The 20,945-nt window shown below is 35.4% G+C and overlaps 1 protein-coding gene and 1 long non-coding RNA gene across 3 annotated transcripts in view; both read right to left on the bottom strand.

Annotated features, from left to right (window-relative positions):
- Positions 1 to 2,950: 2,950 nt before the first annotated feature.
- Positions 2,951 to 16,856, bottom strand: LOC126820707 (uncharacterized). The gene is made up of 2 exons (XR_007680096.2): positions 7,006 to 16,856; positions 2,951 to 6,929 (listed from the first exon to the last, which is right to left on the bottom strand). It is a non-coding gene; the product is annotated as an uncharacterized LOC126820707 (long non-coding RNA).
- A 57-nt stretch (positions 16,857 to 16,913) lies between these two features.
- LOC126821498 (1-phosphatidylinositol 4,5-bisphosphate phosphodiesterase beta-4) overlaps positions 16,914 to 20,945 on the bottom strand; it is a 315,174-nt gene continuing 311,142 nt past the window's right edge. For both annotated transcript variants that reach the window (XM_056100864.1, XM_056100865.1), the window contains one exon: positions 16,914 to 17,292. In XM_056100864.1, coding sequence (XP_055956839.1) covers positions 17,224 to 17,292 — 69 coding nt within the window. In that variant the 3' untranslated portion in view covers positions 16,914 to 17,223. The remainder of the gene's footprint in view (positions 17,293 to 20,945) is intronic.

Genomic DNA, 20,945 nt, shown 5'->3' with positions numbered 1-20,945 from the left:
TGTGTTTGTATTTCATGCAATGAATCTAAGAACATAAAATGTGTAGAGCTACATGTATCTCTACCTTTTTTTCCATAAATTAATATATTCCATTCCATGTTATTACTTGATTCATAGAATGCTTTTAGCATTCCTATATCATATTTCCATGTAAATACCTATATACTAACTCTTCTCGTATTTATGTATTTATAATATTTATACCCATGCATCATAATTGTATTGAATGCTGTGCCATTATCAAACCTGTTTGAGGTAAAAGTGTATATATGTGACAGTCAATGTCTACAATCAGGCAATGTGTACAATGCCTGAAATATACCAGTCAATGTGTACATTGCTGGGTTAGGGTTAGGGTTAGGGTTACAAAGGCATTGTACACATTGCCTGATTGTAGACATTGACTGTAACATATACATACTGTTTATCCGGTTAGTAAATGTGTATGCAACCTAGATTAAAATTACAGTTTGCCTTCTTTGTAAATATATATACTATTCAAAAAAAGTAGGGGATATTTGATTTTTAAGTGTTATTAAAGTCACCTAATGAAACTGACGAAGAAACAAATGACAAAATGAAATGAAGTTCACATTCATCGATTTATTCCAAATGATCGTTAGACTAAGTAAGGCACAGACTGACCATTATAAGGGTAAAATGATACCCGGGGTCAAACAGCAAAGTTACCACAGCATCACAACCAAGTCAGTAACGGGTAAATCCTCCTCTGTTTGCCAAACAAGCATTGATCCGACGTGGCATACTCCTAATGAGACGTCTAAGGTCATTTTGGTCCAGATTGTCCCATTCCTGTTGCAACGCAGCAGCAAGTTCTTGGACATTGGCAGGACGTTGTTGACGTTGACGTAACCTCTGTCCAAGCATGTCCCAGACATGCTCGATGGGGGAGAGGTCGGGACTCAGTGCTGGCCAAGGTAAGGTGGTGATGTTCTGTTGTTGGAGGTAACCTGTAACGATCCTGGCCCTGTGACATCTTGCGTTGTCATCCTGGAAGATGAAACGGCGGCCATGACGTCGTGCGAACGGCACAACATGGACTGCCAAGATGTTGTCCCGATAGTACTGGCCTGTAACACGCCCTGCAACAACATGTAAAGCCGTTCTTCGAGCAACAGTGATGCCTCCCCACACCATAACAGAACCGCCCCCAAATCGATCATGTCTGATGACGTTAACGTCTTGGAAGCGCTCGTTTCGACGACGCCACACCCTCCTACGTCTGTCCAAAAAATCAACAGTGAACCTTGACTCATCTGAAAACATCACATTGCTCCACTGTCGATTATCCCAGTGTTGACGATCCCTACACCAACGACGTCTTGCCTGAATGTGATGATCTCTCAAACAAGGGATCACGCGAGGACGTCGGGCGCGAAGGTGACCCCTTTGCAGTCGATTCCGAATCACCGGCCACTCACTCTCACACCAGTGTCTGTTTGAAGACGAGCGCTGATCTGATTTGCTGTGATGACACGATTTCTCAAGGCCAAGGTACGGATAAATCGATCCTGGGATTGAGTTGTCGCCCTTGGTCGACCTGAGCGTGGTCTGTCCTGTACAGATTGTGTATCACGGTATCTGGACCATAGCCTGCTTATGACAGAATGAGAAACATTCATCGTCCGCGCCACAACCGCCTGTGTTGTGCCGATCTGTAGCATGCCAAGGGCACGTAACCTTTCATTTTGGGTAAGCCGACGCATATCAAAATTTGTTTTCTGGTCACTAAAACAATTAAACTGATGTTTCCACCCTGGAATTCAATGCCACAATGACTGTAACATTCAAAGTCAGAGTCGTGCAAATCTTGGGTTGGACCCCCATGATGATCCCAAGCATCACCTGCATTCCATGCGGTAGCTATTGGTGCGTTTGGGCGTCACATGTAACTGGAAATGTTTCTTCTGTTAGGTTCTATAGTGACTTTTTTCGTAGTCATTTGCATATTTTAGTATTATGCCCCCAAAATCAAATATCCCCTACTTTTTTTGAATAGTATATATTATTTGTCATATTCTATAAATTTATGTACATATTTATATTGTATGCTGTCCTCAACATCATACTTTAACATTTTATCAACATCATATAGTATATGATGTTGTAATGCCTACTGGTCATGCATTCCTTACCCATGGAGGAATACAGGTGATTCTCGATTAGGGCAAGAGGGCAGTAAACTTATACATTATGGGGCGCTAAGGGATATCCAAACACAAAATTCAGCGCCATACATGTGCATCCAATACGATCCGTTCAAATAAGAAATGAAAATGAAATGAAATGGGGTTTAACATCCTACTGTTCTGCTCCTAAACTGGACTAATGAAGACGGGCATACGCCAAGGGATCTTTTACGTGCACGCCAATGTGTACACGGGACCTTGGTTTTTCGTCCCATCCGAATGACTAGACAGCTGTCCTTGTCAGGCCCTCCGTCCTGCATCACTAACAAGGTCCAGAAAATCTGGATGGACTTTCTCGGCCAATCGTTCAAATAAGAGAAAAAAAGCAAATGAGAAGTCTCCATGCAGTGTGCGATGAGGAAACTTTTGCCAGGACAGCGATGTCTTCGCCGATTCTTCTGAATTCAAACTGCCACTATGCACACGGGACCTCCAGCTTAGTGAGCCATCGCCTTACTCACCGAGACTCGACATTGACTTTTATGCCCGAGCACTGGAGACTGGCACATGGACTCTTGCACACGTCGAAGGGTCCTTTTGTGGTCTCGGGGTCCCCTTTCGTGGACTTGGGGGCCCTCCAACTGGATGCAGGGCCCTGTCTTAAATATGTTTCTTTCCGTTTTGTTTATGGACATTTTCAAGAACTCTGATACTCTCACCAAAATGAGGTCACTGAAATGAAAAGGTTGATATTTATAGGACGAAAAGAGCTTTTATTTACTTTACAAAACAATTAAAAGTTAGTATTGCACATTGTTTATACATGTTTCTGTTTCTGATTTTAACAAACATAAAATATGGTCAAATATACAAATATAATGTCTAGAATAACAATAAAGTAATGGGTTGTTTATGACAACATTATTAATTATTAAAAACAGTGAATAATGTACATAGGTTTATTATTATTGTTGTTGACTTGATTTTAAGAGGGAAAACCTCATGTTCTTCCATTTCTAATCAATTCTCAAATTCACACAATGATAAATGGGTAGTTTGTGAGTAATACTTACATGTAACAAATAATGGCATGAAATACTGGTATTACATGCTTTCATACATTTTACATAATAATGAAACTTTCCAAATTCAAATTTAATTTGTATAATATTACATTTTCGGTCTTAAATAGATTGAACTCCTTAATAGATGAATCTTTATTAACATTTTACATTTGGTGGGGGACGCTCAAAAACATATTTTCTCTCCAATTGTGGATTATTTTTCAAACCAGAGTAATATTTACATTATATAGTTTTAATTATGATCAGTGGGACCCCTAAAAATGTCAAAAAGAGTACAACATTCAATCAAAACTCCAAAAATATGTAAGGTTTATGTGAACTTCTAAAAAAAAGATATGGTATCAGATAGTCTGAGAATACCTAGTTCCTTTAGGCGGTCTCTCATGGACAAAGTCTCTGAGAATACTCTGCTTTAAGTGCTTGACGCCTGTCACTACTTAAAGGCAGGTCCATTTATTTACCGAAAACAACCTGTATTTGCTTAAAACTGAACTTTATCATGTATATTTTTATTTTATATTTTATGTTGGGATCTTTGTTGTTATAAAGATAAAGAACATCAGAATGTTAAAAAAAAATGTTATGGATTTAAAATTGAAGTCAATAGAGAGAGAATTACTATTTGATTCCATAATCACTAGGATGACAATAAGAGTTGTCTCTCTTAAATTTATTTACGATTTTCTTTTTCTCAAAATTATTATTAAAAAAATAAGAGAATGAAGTTTAGGGAATAGTAATTTTCTATAAATTTATAAAGAAAGAATCCAGCGGCTGCCAGGCAGGATACAGTAACATTTTGCAAAAGATGGATAGAGAACAAGCTAAAAACAAAAACGATTTTTTGTACAATCAGGGGCCATAATCCAGAAAGTTATGGTCTGAAATGCGCAAATATCAAAAGGGACTGAGATTTTTGGAATATAAAGATATGTTTTAAATTTCATCAAAATCAGATAAAAATTGTGACCTCTAGAGGGTCCATAACCTTTGTATGACATACTTATACACAATTTGAGTACAAAGAGCGGCCATTTTGTCAAGCAGCTTCATTTCAATTTTCCCTAACTTCGAATTAAACTTTCATTATGGTGGAATGGTGATATATCTAAACGGTTTTTAAAATCGAAAAAAAAAAATTGTGACCTCTAGAGAATCCACAAGCTAAAAATGCGATTTTTCAACCAATCAGGGGCCATAATTCAGGAAGTTACGTTCGGATATGTGTGATTATCAAAAGGAACCAAGATCTTTATGATAACCAGCAGCTGCCAGACAGGATACACCCACATTTTGCAAGAGATGGATAGAGAAGCTAAAAACAAAAACGATTTTTTGTAGCCTACAATCAGGGGCCATAATCCAGAAAGTTATGGTCTGAAATGCGCAAATATCAAAAGGGACTAAGATATTATAAAGAGATGTTTTAAGTTCCATCAAAATTGGATAAAAATTGTGACCTCTAGAGGTTCCATAACCTTTGTATTACATACTTATACACAATTTGCGTACAAAGAACGGCAATTTTATCGGGCAGTTTCATTTTGATTTTCCCGAAATTCGAATCCAACCTTCATTATGGTGGAATGGTGATATATCTAAACGGTTTTTAAAATCGAAAATCCACGACCCATCAGGGGCCATAATCCACGAAGTTACGTTCTGATACTGATATGAATGATTATCAAAAGGAACCAACATCTGCATGATAAAAACATATTTTTAAAGTTTCGTCCAAACCGGATAAAAACTGTGGCCTCTAGAGGGTCCACAACCTTGATATACCATATTTTTACACTATTTGCGCACAAGGGGCGACCATTATGTCCGTCAATTTTTGTGCGATTTTCACAAAATTCGAACTCAACCATCATTAGTGTATAACTGTGATATATTCACACGTTTTTTTTTTTAAATCGGATAAAAATTGTGACCTCTATAGGGACCACAAGCTCAAACACGATTTTTCGTACAATCAAGGGCCATAATTCAGGAAGTTACAATCCGATATGCGCGAATATAAAATGGAACCAAGATCTTTGGGACATAAACATGCATTTCAAGTTTCATCAAAATCGAATCCAAATTGTGAACTCTAAGAGGTCCACAGCCTTGATATACCATATTTTACATTATTTGCATAAAAGGGGCGTCCATTTTGTCCAGCAGTTTTGGTCTGATTTTCACAAAATTCGACCTCAACCTTCATTAGGGTGTAACGGTGATATACAAAAACGTTTTTTTTTTTAAATCAGATAAAAATTGTGACCTCTAGAGGGACTACAAGCTAAAAACACGATTTTTTGGTACAATCAGGGGCCATAATTCAGGAAGTTACAATCCGATATGTGCGAATATCGAAAGGAACCAAGATCTTTGGGTTATAAACATTCATTTCAAGTTTCATCAAAATCAGCTAAAAAATTGTGACCTCCAGAGTGTCCACGAGCTAAAAACGTGATTTTTTGTACAATCAGGGGCCATAATCCATAAAGTTATGGTCCAATACATGCCAATATCGAAAGGAAGCAAGATATTTGGGAGATAGACCTGTATTTCAAGTTTCGTCAAAATCGGATAAAAAATGTGACCTGTAGAGTGTCCACAAACAAATTGTGGACGTCCAGACGGACAGGGGTGACGAAAATATACGTCCACATGAAAATGTGGGCGTATAAAAAAAAACCCATAAAAGTGTGTTGTTTTAAACAAAATAAGGGTTGTTTTGGTGTTTTTTGAACATAAGAAACAATATCAAAAATACCAAACATACTGTACAGCAATAGAAATAAAGCTAGAAATTATGTTATCAATCTATATTTCATTTATAATAAAAATACATAGAATTCTAATTAATAATTTGTTCGATTATGTGTAACTATTTATATGAAAAGTAAATTTTTATATTGAAGAATAATGCTAAATGCATCAACTCTATTAAAATACAATTTTGATTTGTATTTTTACACAAAACTAAACAGACAGACATGTAAATAAGGTCTATCAACATCTACAAGAAATAAGTCATATTTAACCACACAAGAGATTTATTCTACTGAGCACTCACTATAAAAATACAGTTATTACAGTGTATTATTATGATTTTGGCAGTTAATATTTAACCTATATGGATATTTTTTGCTATTTTAATATGGAATGTTATGATTTTTAATTCATTTAATATTGTTAGATATGTCAATGATAGTCCAGTGGATATGTGCAAACATTGTTAAGTTTTTGTTAAAACTGCTTAGGTCTGCAAAGTTTCATGCTTTATGTGCTAACCATTTTAAGATTTGGGATAAGTCCAGAAACACCTTATTGATGTCTTGAGGTTACAACTAACCAAAATATTCGCTGCAGACCTAATCACTTTCAAAGCTTTGAAAGGATAGTTTTTATGTTTAATGACTGAAAAGATCCTCCATGTTGCAAAAGTGACACCAGGTTGAGTGGTCACCTGATATGCAATGAAATGACACATCGTATGTTTCAGCAGTGTGCTATGAGTGAAATTTTGCCCAGACAGAGCAAGTTCTTTCATATGCAGGCCACTGTGTTCAAAAAACTTGGTTTTTTTTGCCCCATTCGAATGACTTGATGCCTTTTGCAACACTGACAAGTTGAAACGAGACTGGAAATTCCTGAGGAATTTTGTCAGCCAAAACCATTAAAGATTCCAACAGCTTGACACCTCATTTGTCTACGATATCACCTTAGGTGGAAGTGGACGTAAAACCCCAGAAACGAACGAACGAACGAAATGACACCTCATTGGTAACTCTAATTAGAGATTAAGCCTTAATTACACCCTGTAAAATACTGTAGTTAAAAGTTCCACTAGCTTGACACCCAGATAATTAATTTAGCCCGTTAAAAGCGTAGGGCGTTATTAACGTCCTGGACAACTGCCACTCACCGTGTGTAGGACGTAATATAACGCCTTGGAGGTATTTTCCCCAACCTATTCTTCGAAAATACGATCACAGCATGTGTAGGACGTTATATTACACCTGGTCGAGGAAATCTAATTGAAGGGAGACAACTCTATTTACCATTAGTTTTAATATGGTTTCAGACAACTATCATTTGTATTCAGGAATAAAACGGTCCAAAAATGACGTTTTTCGTCAAATTAATTACACAATTGGGGGTACTTAACGTTTTAAAAACTACACAGTTAACGGGCTAGAATGATATTTGTTCCACTTGTCAAGTTGTGTCACCACACAATCTACTTAAAGATTCCACCAACTTGACAAGTTGTGTCACAACACTATCTAGTTAAAGATTCCACCAGTTTGACAAGTGGACTTCTGTGGGTAATGATTGACAAGAAGCTTGAAATAGTCTGGTAAAAAATATTAAACCCCTTGACACTTCAAACTCCAATTAAATATTCTCCATTTTAATGTTAATATATTACAGTACTTTACTGAACCAGATAGTAAAATTTGGTGCATGCCCAAAAATGTTTTGACAAACATGAACAGCCTTATAGGTAAATATTTTGCTATCTAAATTTGAAAATGTAATTGGCACTGATGACATCAAATATCTATTTTTAAAAATGGCACCAAATGCTGAAATGATCAGACAAATCCATAGTAGGCCTACCTGGAGACCAGGTTTCATACATTTATCACAAAATGAACAGTTTTAATGGGGGGTTTTAATACATATAGACTGGATTATGGATTCATGAGATATTAATTAGTTTTTGTTAAATTTATATTTAATATAAGCTCACAGCAGCTAAGTTGTCTGAGCTGTCCACATGGATTCTTGCATATACTGTATATTCTTTTGTAAGTAATGTTAGCATTAACAAGGCACTAAAAACTGATCAAGAGTAACAACCCATAAAGTAATTATCATAAATAAATAATTTTTGATTGGCTTCTACATGTAGTTCTTCCTGATGTTAAAACTTACAATACAAAAAATCTAGGCCTTCAGCGGGTTATGAGGTAATAAATTTGGCTACCAAAGAAATTCTAGGATTCTTTATCTCATGAATTACAACATGTGTACAAATATAAAGGCATTCGAGAAATAACTATATATCTTTTCAAAGTGGTCAAGGGCAATAACTCTGGCAGTAATTATAACTTTAGCTTCAATAGCGTCTACAAGCAATTGTGGATGACAGACCGACAGGGGTGATGACAAGATATGACCACATTTTCTACCACTATAAGTTTATGAACCAGCGGCTGCCAGGCAGGATACACCCACATTTAGCAAGAGAAGGATAAGCTAAAAATAAAAAGGAATTTTTGTACAATCAGGGGTCATAATCCACAAAGTTATGGTCTTAAATGTGCAAATATCAAAAGGGACTGAGATTTTTGGAATATAAAGATATGTTTTAAGTATCATCCACAATTATACACAATTTGCGTACAAAGAGCGTCCATTTTGTCGGGCAGTTTCATTTCGATTCTAGAGAATCCACAAGCTAAAAATGCGATTTTTCGACCAATCAGGGGCCATAACCCAGGAAGTTACGTTTGGATATGTGTGATTATCAACAGGAACCAAGATTTTTATGATAAAAACAAATATTTAAAGTTTCATCCAAATCGGATAAAACCTGTGGCCTCTAGAGGGTCTACAACCTTGATGTACCATATTTTTACACTATTTGCGTACAATTTTTGTCCGATTTTCACGAAATTCGAACTCAACCATCATTAGTGTATAACCTTGATATATTCACACGTTTTTTTTTATAAATCGGATAAAAATTGTGACCTCTATAGGGACCACAAGCTCAAAACGCGATTTTTCGTACAATCAAGGGCCATATTTCAGGAAGTTACCATCCGATATGCGCGAATATCGAAAGGCACCAAGATCTTTAGGTTATAAACATGCATTTCAAGTTTCATCAAAATCGAATCCAAATTGTGAACTCTAAGAGGTCCACAACCTTGATATACGAGATGTTCACACTATTTGCGTACAAGGGGCGGCCATTTTGTCCAACATTTTTGGTCCAATTTTCACAAAATTCGAACTCAGCCATCATCAGGGTGTAACAGTGATATACTAAAATGTTTTTTTAATCAGATAAAAATTGTGACGTCTAGGGGGACCACAAGTTAAAAGCGTCATTTTTCGTACAATCAGGGGCCATAATTCAGGAAGTGACGAACTGATATGCGCGAACATCGAAAAGATCCAAGATCTTTGGGATATAAATATGCATTCCAAGTTTCATCAAAATCGGATGAAAATTGTGACATCTAGAGGGTCCACAACCTTGATATACCATATTTTACACTATTTGTGTACAAGGGGCGGCCATTTTGTCCAACAGTTTTAGTCTGATTTTCACAAAATTCGAATTCAACCATCGTTAGGGTGTAACAGTGATATACTAAGACCTTTTTTTAAAATCAGATAAATATTGTGACCTCTAGAGGGACCACAAGTTAAAAGCGAGATTTTTCGTAAAATCATTGGCCATAATTCAGGAAGTTACAATCCGATATGCACGAATATAAAACGAAACCAAGATCTTTGAGACATAAACATGCATTTCAAGTTTCATAAAAATCGGATGAAAATTGTGACCTCTAGAGGGTCCACAACCTTGATATGCTATGGTCCGATTTTCATGAAATACGAAACTTGACAATCATTAGGGTGTAATGGTGATATATGGTACTAAAACGTTTTTTTTAAATCCACTAAAAATTGTGACCTCTAGCGGGACAACAAGCTAAAAACGTGATTTTTCGTACCATCAGGGGCCATAATTCAGGAAGGTACGATCTGATATGCGCGAATATCGAAAGGAAACAAGATATTTGGGTTATAAACATGCATATCAAGTTTCATCAAAATCGGATCAAAATTGTGACCTCTAGAGTGTCCACAAGCTAAAAACTTGATTTTTCGTACAATCAGGGGCCATAATCCATGAAGTTATGGTCCGATACATGCGAATATCGAAATATACCTATATTTCAAGTTTCGTCAAAAAATTGGATAAAAATTGTGACCTGTAGAGTGTCCACAAACAAATTGTGGACGGATAGACGTGTTGATGTCCGGACGGACAGGGGCGACGACAATATACGTCCACATGAAAATGTGAGCATATAATAAAATTGTTAGCTATGTCAAGTAGTTGGTATTATTGAGTTTCTTTTGATATTTCAAATACCAGATTACAATACAATTACAATGGCCAATATAAAGAAACTTTCCAAATGAACAACCCTGACTTGGACAGTAACATTCAGCTATAATATAAATCTAGTTGTCCTATAAATAAATTACAAATTACACAGTAAGGTATAGTTCCTATGAACGTAAATATAATAATTAATGTCTTTAAGCCCTCAATTTCATCATTTTTGCCAGTCCTGACTGATTGGTAATAAAAATGAGCATAACAGAAATTTACCTGTTAGTCAATCTACATAAATTGGGTACACAGGTCTGAATAAAATATTGTTTATAAAAGTTAATGAGGCCTTAGTTTATTATACTGTGTAGTGTGTACTTATCAGTATTATGTTACTAATCTCTAGTTGTTCAACATTTAGCTGAGTTGGAAATAAGACTGAACAAAAATCAAAACACCATTTCAATTGTCAACAAAAGGAAATGCCCAAAGAAAACTTGGGTATTGTTCTCAGTAGAGAAAATATTATAGAATTCAACTTACAACATATGCACTTAAATACTATTGAGATCTATAATTATTATAAATGCTTTCATTATTTTTTCCTTACTACATTGACTAAATTATTCCTATTGCTCAATATGTAAATTTATTTTGGAGTAAAACTAAGGTAAATTAAGTCTATAACAATTAATATATAATCATGTAAAAAAAAAACCCATAAATATCTATCTTAATATAATAATACTTCATTATTATTTATTATCATTAAATTATATTAAAACATGTTTATTAATGAATTAAAACAATTGAATATTATTTCTATAAATAAAGTTGATACCTTTTATAAAATATCAAAAGTTTTTGTAAAAATCCTTTGTACTTGTAGCAGTAGCAATAGTATATATATTTTTTTTAAAGCTTTCTACAAACTTTTAAATCTGACATTGCAACTATCTACAAATTTTTACAAGCCAACAATGAGGCGGATTTCCCCCGCCGAATTCCCAAAATAAATAGATGACACATATTATTTAATAGCACATTTATTTTTTTCAAAAGTATCAAGAATCAAACTTATCTTGTCCCAAAGCATCGACAAATGAAATTGCTTAGCTCTGCTTAGCTTTAGCTAAAAATGTTAATCATTGAACTCAGTGAAGACATTCAACTAATGAACATCTACATCAAGTTTAAACATTCTACCCCAATTAAAATCAGAGTTGCTATGTTCCAAAGTCTTGACCAATCAAAATGCTTATTGCTTCTTAGCCTAAGCAGAAAATTCTCATCATTGATATAATGAATCTATACTCAGAGTTTCATCACTCTCACTTAAAGGAGCTAAATCACTAATATTTGGGACCTAGAAATTCACACAAATGGGTCACAACGCATATAACAATGCAATATGAATGTATATAAACTGATTTACATCCTATCGTTTCTATTTTTATATAATTTCTAATCAGTTATGTTCGGCGAAATACGTCAGCAGTCTCAATAAAACAGCAATCTCTAACGTCTGGTTATTCCAGTCTGCACCGATAGTATTTGTTTGGCATGCTCTCCAGATAAGAATATGGCGTTACCATTTGACATGACTTGTGGAATATGTCTAGCCTTGTTCTCCGAGTGCCTTGTTACAAATGTCTATTTTGTCTTAAATAATGCATATCAGATGCCCATCTTTTCCCGATAAGATCACAACATCAATGTTGATTTAAATTGACAAAGAATTTGTGTTTTCAGTGTCGAAGACTTTGGATGATATTGAGTTAGAGACCTAGCTACTTTAAGTAAAACGAAAGTTATTGTGCACCAAAGCATCAACCATTCAGATTGCTTATCTCTGCTTACCCTAAGCAGACTATGTTTATCATCGAAGTCCATCAAGGCATTCACCTAATGAATGCCTACACCAAGTTTGAACATTCTACCTCAATTAGAAGAAGAAGTGTTCTCACTCTCACTTAATTAGAACTAAAGTTATCGTGTCCCAAAGCATCATCAACCAATCAAATTGCTTATCTCTGCTTACCCTGAACAGTAAATACTTATTATCTAACTTAGTCAAGATATTGATGTGATAAAACTATACGCCAAGTGTCCTCACTCTCCCTTAATTAGAACTAAATTTAAGTTATCGTGTCCCAAAGTATCAACCTATTAAATTGCTTATCAAGGTATTGATGTGATAAAGCTAAACACCAAGTGTCCTCACTCTCACTTAATAAGAACTAAAGTTATCGTGTGCCAAAGCATCAACCAATCAAATTGCTTATCTCTGCTTACCCTAAGCAGAAAATTCTCATCTTCGAGCTCCATCCAGGCATTCATTCACCTAATAAACACCTACACCGAGCGTGAAGATTCTAGTTCAATTAGAATGAGAGTTAATTGATGTTCCAAAGCCTGCTTATACTGAGCAGAAAATGGTCATTATTGAACTTAGTCAAGCTATTGATGTAATAAAACTATACACCAAATTTCATCACTCCCACTTAATTAGAACTAAAATTATCATGTACCAAAGCATCAACCTATCAAATTGCTTATCTCTGCTTACCCTAAGCAGGAAATGGTCATCTTAGAACTCCATCAGGGCATTGACCTAATAAACACCTACACCAAGTTTGAACATTCTAGCTGAATTAGAAGGAGAGTTATTGTGTCCCAAAAAGTGTGACGGACGGACAGACAGACAGACAAACCCATTTTAATAGTCCCCTGTTTTCTTTGAAAGCCGGGGGACAAAAACAAAAACTGCAAGTTAATCATAGACTTAATAAAAAATGTGAGTTTGATAGAGCTCTCATTCTTTAACATACAAATTAAAATAAAAGATAGCCATGTAAAAGCGTGCAAATACGCCTACCTACACAGTGGATATGTCTGAAAAATAAAAAAGAAAAAGAATATAGCTACAGACAGTAGCTTATCCAAAAGGAAAACTTGGACAGTGAACAAATTTCCTAAGGCCATGCCTTCAAAAATATCAATACTTCAAATTCAGTTTGATTAACTGTCAGTCTATGTGTCAAACCAATAATTAATGGTTTTCAAGGATTTCTTATCATCAAATGTTGGTGGTAAATAACAGTCTTAGTAGGTTATTCAAAAGTAGTTATATTCATTTTTTTGGTAAGAGTGATCAAGTGTCTTAAATAAAAATAAGAACTACATCAACATACTTGTCTATAACCTGTATCTATTTATACTGTCTCATTGTGACACACTTTAACCAGCATCCACTGTAGATTCACAATTTAAAGGTGAATAATTCATTATAAAATATCAAATGCGAATATAAGTATGATCGAATATAATAAGTATGATCGTACTATGGACCAGGAACTGACCATATTGCTGGATGAAATTCAAAAGTCTAATTCACCAAATTGATGCAGAATTGTTCACAGAACAAGCATGCCAATTTTTATGTCGATCAGACTTGAATTGATGGAGGCTTAGGCTTTTTTCGAATAGTGTCACCCCAAGAAGAAGAAGAACATAAGGTAGTGGTTAGCGACCAGTTCCTGGTCCAAAAATTGATAAAGAATTGCCACCAGATTTATAGTTCAAGAGCAGGTGTTTATGATCCTAATGTTCCAATATATAAAAGAATATGAGTATTATAAATGTAGAAGAGAATGAGACAGACTATATTTAAACTTATGCCTTATATATTAGTTACTTATATTGTATAAACAAATAATACTACTACTAAATACAATTTACTATGTTTCTGTTGCTAAAACTAAACATGTAAGTCTAATGTGTTTTCAGTGGCTGAGTGACATATAACGTGTTTACTATAACTCATAATAAATATATAAAGATGAGCATCATTAGGTTATAAACCATTATTACATTAGAAATCAGAAATGGCCAAATTACTCCACCTTTTTTTCCCGCCTGGTATTCCAAATTCAACAATTAGTAGTACTTATATAAACATGCCAACCTGGACAACCAATGAAAACAGCTATGCTATCTAGCAATGGTTAATGAGCAATTATAATGCTCAGCGATAATGTGAGATGCTGACTCAACAAGGTTAACTTTCAAACAGTCTGACAAATACCAATATAACTACAAAAAAATTGCTGCGATATAAAGAATTCAAGATAAAATTGGTCCAGTCAAGTGTAGTAGAATATATGGAATTAAGTTACAGTACAAGATATAATAGATGTTATTAAAAGCCATTTGGTCAAAGAACAGACATACAAATTAATAGTCTTGTTCAAACAGATTGTTGATATCACCGACATACAGTCATTGATATTTATACACAAGTGAAAGAGTTTTTCTCTGGGTCCACAGGGTCTAGTTACTTCTTCTATTAACACAAGGTAAAATGTTATTAATTTGCTTGGTAAGGACAATAGTGTCCTCGTCGAAACGTCACTTAGTATTAAACTGAGTAATTGTGTATTATTACTGAGCTTAATACTAAGCGTCGTTTCGACGAAGAAATCTCGTTTAATTCAAGCAAATACGTTTGGACGAGGATACTCTCGTCTTTATCAAGCAATATCCTCGTCGAAACGCCGCTTAGTATTAAATAAAGATTCGTTGCCAGGAAACAAAACATACGCCCACAGCAACTAAATCGTCCGAGCAGTCGACAAGGGTTGTCACATATTTATTCTTTTGTAGGTAATTAGGGGAATTTAATAGACAATTTCATACAGATGACATTATAATTTTCGTTGTTTGAAGCTTCACAAGGTTCTAAAGAATTAAAACAAGGGCCATAACTCTGGAAGCAATCTACAGAAATTCGACAGGCTTTTTTCGTTTTACTAATTCAAATAATGCATATAAATTTTATACAGATCAGATGATAACTTTTGTTGTTCGAAAGTTCACAAAGTTTAACAAAGTAAATCAAGGGCCATAACTCTAGACGTAAGTGACGGAAATTGCTGACATTCAATAGGCTTGTTCGTCTTCATTTCACTGATTTAGGTGATAACTGAAACTCTACAGAAATCTACAGAAATTCGACAGGCTTTTTTCATTTTACTAATTCAAATAATGCATATCAATTTTATACAGATCAGATGATAACTTTTGTTGTTCGAAAGTTCACAAAGTTTAACAAAGTAAATCAAGGGCCATAACTCTAGACGTAAGTGACGGAAATTGCTGACATTCAATAGGCTTGTTCGTCTTCATTTCACTGATTTAGGTGATAACTGAAACTCAATAGGCTTGTTCGTTTTACTAATTTAAATGATACATTTCATACAGATCGGATAATAACTTTTCTCGTTAGAGCATTTACAAGGTACAAAAAAGTGAAACAAGGGCCATAACTCACGGCGTAATTAACGGAAATTGCTGAAATTCAATAGGCTTCTTCGTTGCACTAATTTAAATGATGCATATCAATTTCAAACAGATCGGATGATAACTGTTGTCATTAGAGCGTTCAAAAGATTCAACAAAGTGAAACAAGGGCCATAACTCTAGATGTAATTAACAGAAATTGCTGAAATTTAATAGGCTTCTTTGTTTTACTAATCTAAATGATGCGTTCACAAGATGCAACAAAGTGAAACAAGGGCCATAACTCCAGAAGAAATTAACGGAAATTGCTGAAATTCAATGGGCTTCTTCATTTCACTAATTCAAATGATGCATATCAATTTCAAACAGATCGGATGATAACTTTTGTCATTAGAGCGTTCACAAGATTCAACAAAGTGAAACAAGGGCCATAACTCTAGATGTAATTAACGGAAATAGCTGAAATTCAATAGGCTTCTTTGTTTTACTAATTTAAATGATGCATATAAATTTCATACAGATCGGTTGATAACTTTTGTCGTTAGAGCGTTCACAAGGTACAACAAAGTGAAACAAGGGCCATAACTCTAGAAGAAATTAACGAAAGTTCTTGAAATTAAATAGGCTTCTTCATCTCACTAATGCAAACAACATATATCAATTTCAAAACAATCGGTTGATAAATGTAGTCTGTAGAGTGTTCACAAGAAATTGTGGATGATGGATGGATGGACTGACGGATGGACGGGGGTGACTTCAATATACAACCACATTTCCATGTGGGCGTATAAAAATTCAGTAATTGTCTATCTATAAAATTGTACTCTGTGTTAACATTGTTACTGTTTTAAAACCCTGTATAAAATTAACACATTGATTCAATCACTATTCCCATAAGACGTTTACAATGATAACAGACTTCAGTAAAATGACAAAACATATACTGTTTGACCAAACTATATGTGTCTGCTTGATAAATTGTTGCCATTGTTATATATCATCAATAAGTTATTGAATTATGCCATAGAAGTAAGTAAATATTAGTATAGACAACAGTACACTAACAATAACCGGTAAGATAAAGGGGCAACAAATGAGGGACGATTATGACAATAAAGTTAGCAAACATTAACAAAAATCAATAACAAAAAAACACATTTGATTTGGAGAAAAACAATGAACACACACTAAGTAAACAGATAGTCTATAGAGTAGAAATAAAATATACACCTTAAAAACCTTTATTATAAACTTATTATCACAAATATTATGTATTTCATCAACATATAATTCAATCGTAGATTTAGCACACTCTCATATCCTTCTATTTAGGTGAGGAAGGTTCAATATGAAACACATAATCAGACTGGTAAACACATGATGATAAGGGATTTTAACCTAACTGTCTACCTTTATTATATATGAGATGTAGATATAGGTGCTAGACATTGTTAAAGTAGATTTCAATAGATAAAGTCTAAAACTATATGATGCATTAGAGTGATATCTAGTCACTAAATACATCTAGTATAAACCTATTATTATTTTACACAACTGTTTCTGGTTTGGTTGCTAACTTGGCTTCCTCTAATGCCATGTTTGCCATTTCCAACGACTGTCAAAAAAAAAAAAAAAAATTTGTGTTACATAATAAAATTAAGAAAGGTTTCTAGGCAACAAAACATATCCCAACAAGCCAAGTTGTCTGGGCAGTTCATAAATAATTTTAATGACATCGGGAATGTTTAGTCTAGTAATGTAACAGTGTGGTATTTTTCATCATGAACAGTTCTTAAAAACCCCTAAAAAAACAGCAGTTGCCAGGCAAGATACATTTTACAAGAAATGGATAGAGAACAAGCTACAAAAAAAGCGATTTTTCATAAAATCAGGGACCATAATCCATGAAGTTATGGTCTGAAAGGGATGGAGATATTTGGGATATAAAGATATATTTTAAGTTTCATCAAAATCAGATAAAAATTGTGACTTCTAGAGGGTCCACAACCTTGGTACTACACACTTTTACACTATTTGCGTACAAGGAGTGGCCATTGATATACCACAACCTTGATATACCATATTTTTACACTATCTGTGTATGAGGGGCGGCAATTGTGTCCGTCGGTTCTTATCCGATTTTCGCAAAATTTGAACTCGATTTTCAATATTGTGTAACGGTGATATAATTGAATGATTTTTTTTAAATCGGATAAAAATTGAAGCCTCTAGAGGGTCCGGAAACTAAAAATGTGATTTTTCGTACAATCAGGGGCCATAATCCAAGAAGTTTGGTCCAATATGCGCGAATATCGAATAAAAATTGTGACCTCTTGAGTGTCCACAAGCCAAAAACATGATTTTTCATACAATCAGGGGCTATAATCCATGAAGTTACAGTCCGATATCGAAAAGAACCGAGAACTTTGGGATATAAATGTATATTTCAAGTTTCATCAAAACTGGATAAAAACTGTGACCTGTGTAGTGTTCACAAACAAATTGTGGACGGACGGACGTGCAGATGTTCGGACACACTGGGGAGATGATAAGATTCGTCCACATGAAAATGTGGGCGTATAAAAATGCTTTCAAAGCAGGATTTTGATAAAAATGTTTCAATTTTATTATATGTATCTATTGTTGCCAGAAGTGGATTAAAAAGATTCAAGTTTTAAATCCAACTATCAGGAATAATGCATGAAAAGTATGGAGCGGAATTTCCCCCCATAATTCTAACTCCTAACTTAGTAATGTGTATGCTAATATGCTTACTTCTATACATGTAAATTCTTACGAACACATGTAAAATTGGCTATTTACACATGTAAAAATGCTTATTTATATGACTTATTTTTTAAAGAGAATTTGTATTTTGTTCTATTTCCATTATTACTTTTACTTTATTGTAATCTGTTTAGTTTCGTTAACATTTTGACATTTCACAAATGTTACGCAATAAAGCCGTCATAATTCTAAGCCCATTTTGGTAACAGATGGCGCTATTCACAATTGTATGGAGGCTGATTAGGGACATTCGCCTTTTTCATAACCCGACAGATAAAAATCATAAAATATTTTATGTACAAAAGCAAACTATTGTAGATATTTTAAAATTATATAATTAGGCTTCACTGTCGTTCATTTTCCCCTAATACTGCTATATCGATTTATTTGGCATATTTTGTTGCCAAAAGAACAATAAAATATAAAGAAAGAACTCATAACGTCATGCACGGGAGTGAATAAATAAATATATACTGAGCGCCATGGAAAACGAATCACTTAGTTTTTTCGTATAACAAAATGATCCTGTAAACATATCTTATTTATTTTGCTTCTTATTGTGAACAATATTCAAATGGGAACACATCAATAACAACACATTTGTACACTTATGGATGTTTAATCTGTAATCAACGGTACAAAGTCAGAGGGGTTAAAACCAAAAGTACGACACAGATGTCAGTAGCGCGTGTGTCCTCCACGGGCTCTTACGCACGCTGTGCAGCGACGTCGCATGGAATTTACCAATGTTTGAAAGGAGGTCTGGGGCAAATTGTTACATTCTTGGACAAGAGCAGCTTCTAAAGCAGCAATGGTGTGCATCTGTGGTCTCCGATACAGACGGCGTCCAATCTCATCCCAGACATGTTTTATCGGTGCAATGTCCTGAGACATGGGTGGCCAGTCCAAGACATTGATGTTGTTAGCAGCCAGGTAGTCCATACTAAAACGGGCGGTATGCGGACGTGCATTATCCTGTTGGAAGTGCTAATGTTGTGGGTGCGCTCGAAACATCGGAACAACAATTGGTTGCAAGACATCATCACGGTAGGCTACAGCATTAACGCGCCCCCTGCAAATGTGTAGGGCGGTCCGGTGATGAAATGTGAAGCCTCCCCACACCATTACACTCCCCCCTCACCATCGATTCGTTTCGAAGACGCAGCAGTCTGCAAGACGTTCCCCAAGACGTCTCCACACACGTTGACGGCCATCGGAGTGATAAAGATGAAAGCGACTCATCACCGAAGAGCACACTTTGCCAGTCTACTCTACTCCATGTCTGGTGTCCTTGAGCCCATATCAAACGGCGCTGACGGTGATGATCCCTGAGGATAGCTCCAACATAAGGTCATCGTGCACGGAGTCCTACTTCTCTTAGACGACGTCTTACGGTGTTGGCACTTACTGGTCATTGTCTTCCGACGACTGCTGCACCTGTTGAGTCGCTGGGCGGAATCTGTCACGCAGATGAGTGACCCGAATGTAGCGGTCTTGAGCTTGGGTTGTAACGCGTTGTGGACCAGGACGTTGACGGTCACGTGTTGATCCAGTAAATTGAACACGTTCCACCAACCTTACAATAGTGGACTGATGACAATTGAAGTGTCTGGCAATAGCCCTGGACATTCCCATGGCTTTATTCCGTTGATTTTCAGTAAGTCCAACAACAAATTACGACAGATTGACGTTTCACAGTTCATGTACTGCACATAAGGTTGAAAAATGCTTTTAAAGGGCTCACACACAATGCTGCACGTGAATATTGGGTTTTTCAGGTGCATCTTGTGCAATTTTTTTTTGTGCACACGGGCCGATAATTTTTGCGTTTGGGAGCATTGTGTGAAACAATAGTTCATAGTATTGCATAATATTATACATACAAAACCACCTAAATAAAATATTTGGGAAAAAAAGTGATGCATTTTCCATGGCGCTCAGTATAAATAGGTAAAGATTAGTTTAGCGTATCTTTTCCCCTCAAATTTATGAAATATTTTACGCACAAGTAAAGTATTTTTGATATTATTTTAGCTTTCTATCAGGTCAAGCTTCCAAATCATCGTGAGCCGCGGTGGCTCGGAGAGTATGTCCCTGACTCGGTCTCGGGTTCACTCCCGGTGTTGGAAGAGAAAGTCCCTCAGGTTTTCCAGGGGGGGTTTCACCTTTTCAGTGGTGTAAGACAAGGTACCTGACAAGGAACACTGTCTAGTCGTTCTAATGGCGTGCACGTAAAAGAACCCTTGACGTTGGAATTTGAAATAAGGGTAGGCCGTAGTGCCGCTGTGATTAGCACAGTTGATGCTGAACGACGGGACGTTAAACTCGATTTTTATTAATTTAAAGATAAATTAAGGGAAAAAAGTACGATAAAAAACATAATCCCGGTTATCCATTTTTTGATTTAATCATGAATGAGCGTTGAGCAGCAGATCCAATCCTAATTCAGTAACCATCGCAGGCTAGCGATGACATCGACAG

This window comes from Patella vulgata, chromosome 5 (genome assembly GCF_932274485.2).
Source record: "Patella vulgata chromosome 5, xgPatVulg1.2, whole genome shotgun sequence".
In the NCBI taxonomy this organism is placed as follows: Eukaryota; Metazoa; Mollusca; class Gastropoda; family Patellidae; genus Patella; species Patella vulgata.
This window is presented reverse-complemented; position numbering and strand designations above follow the sequence as displayed.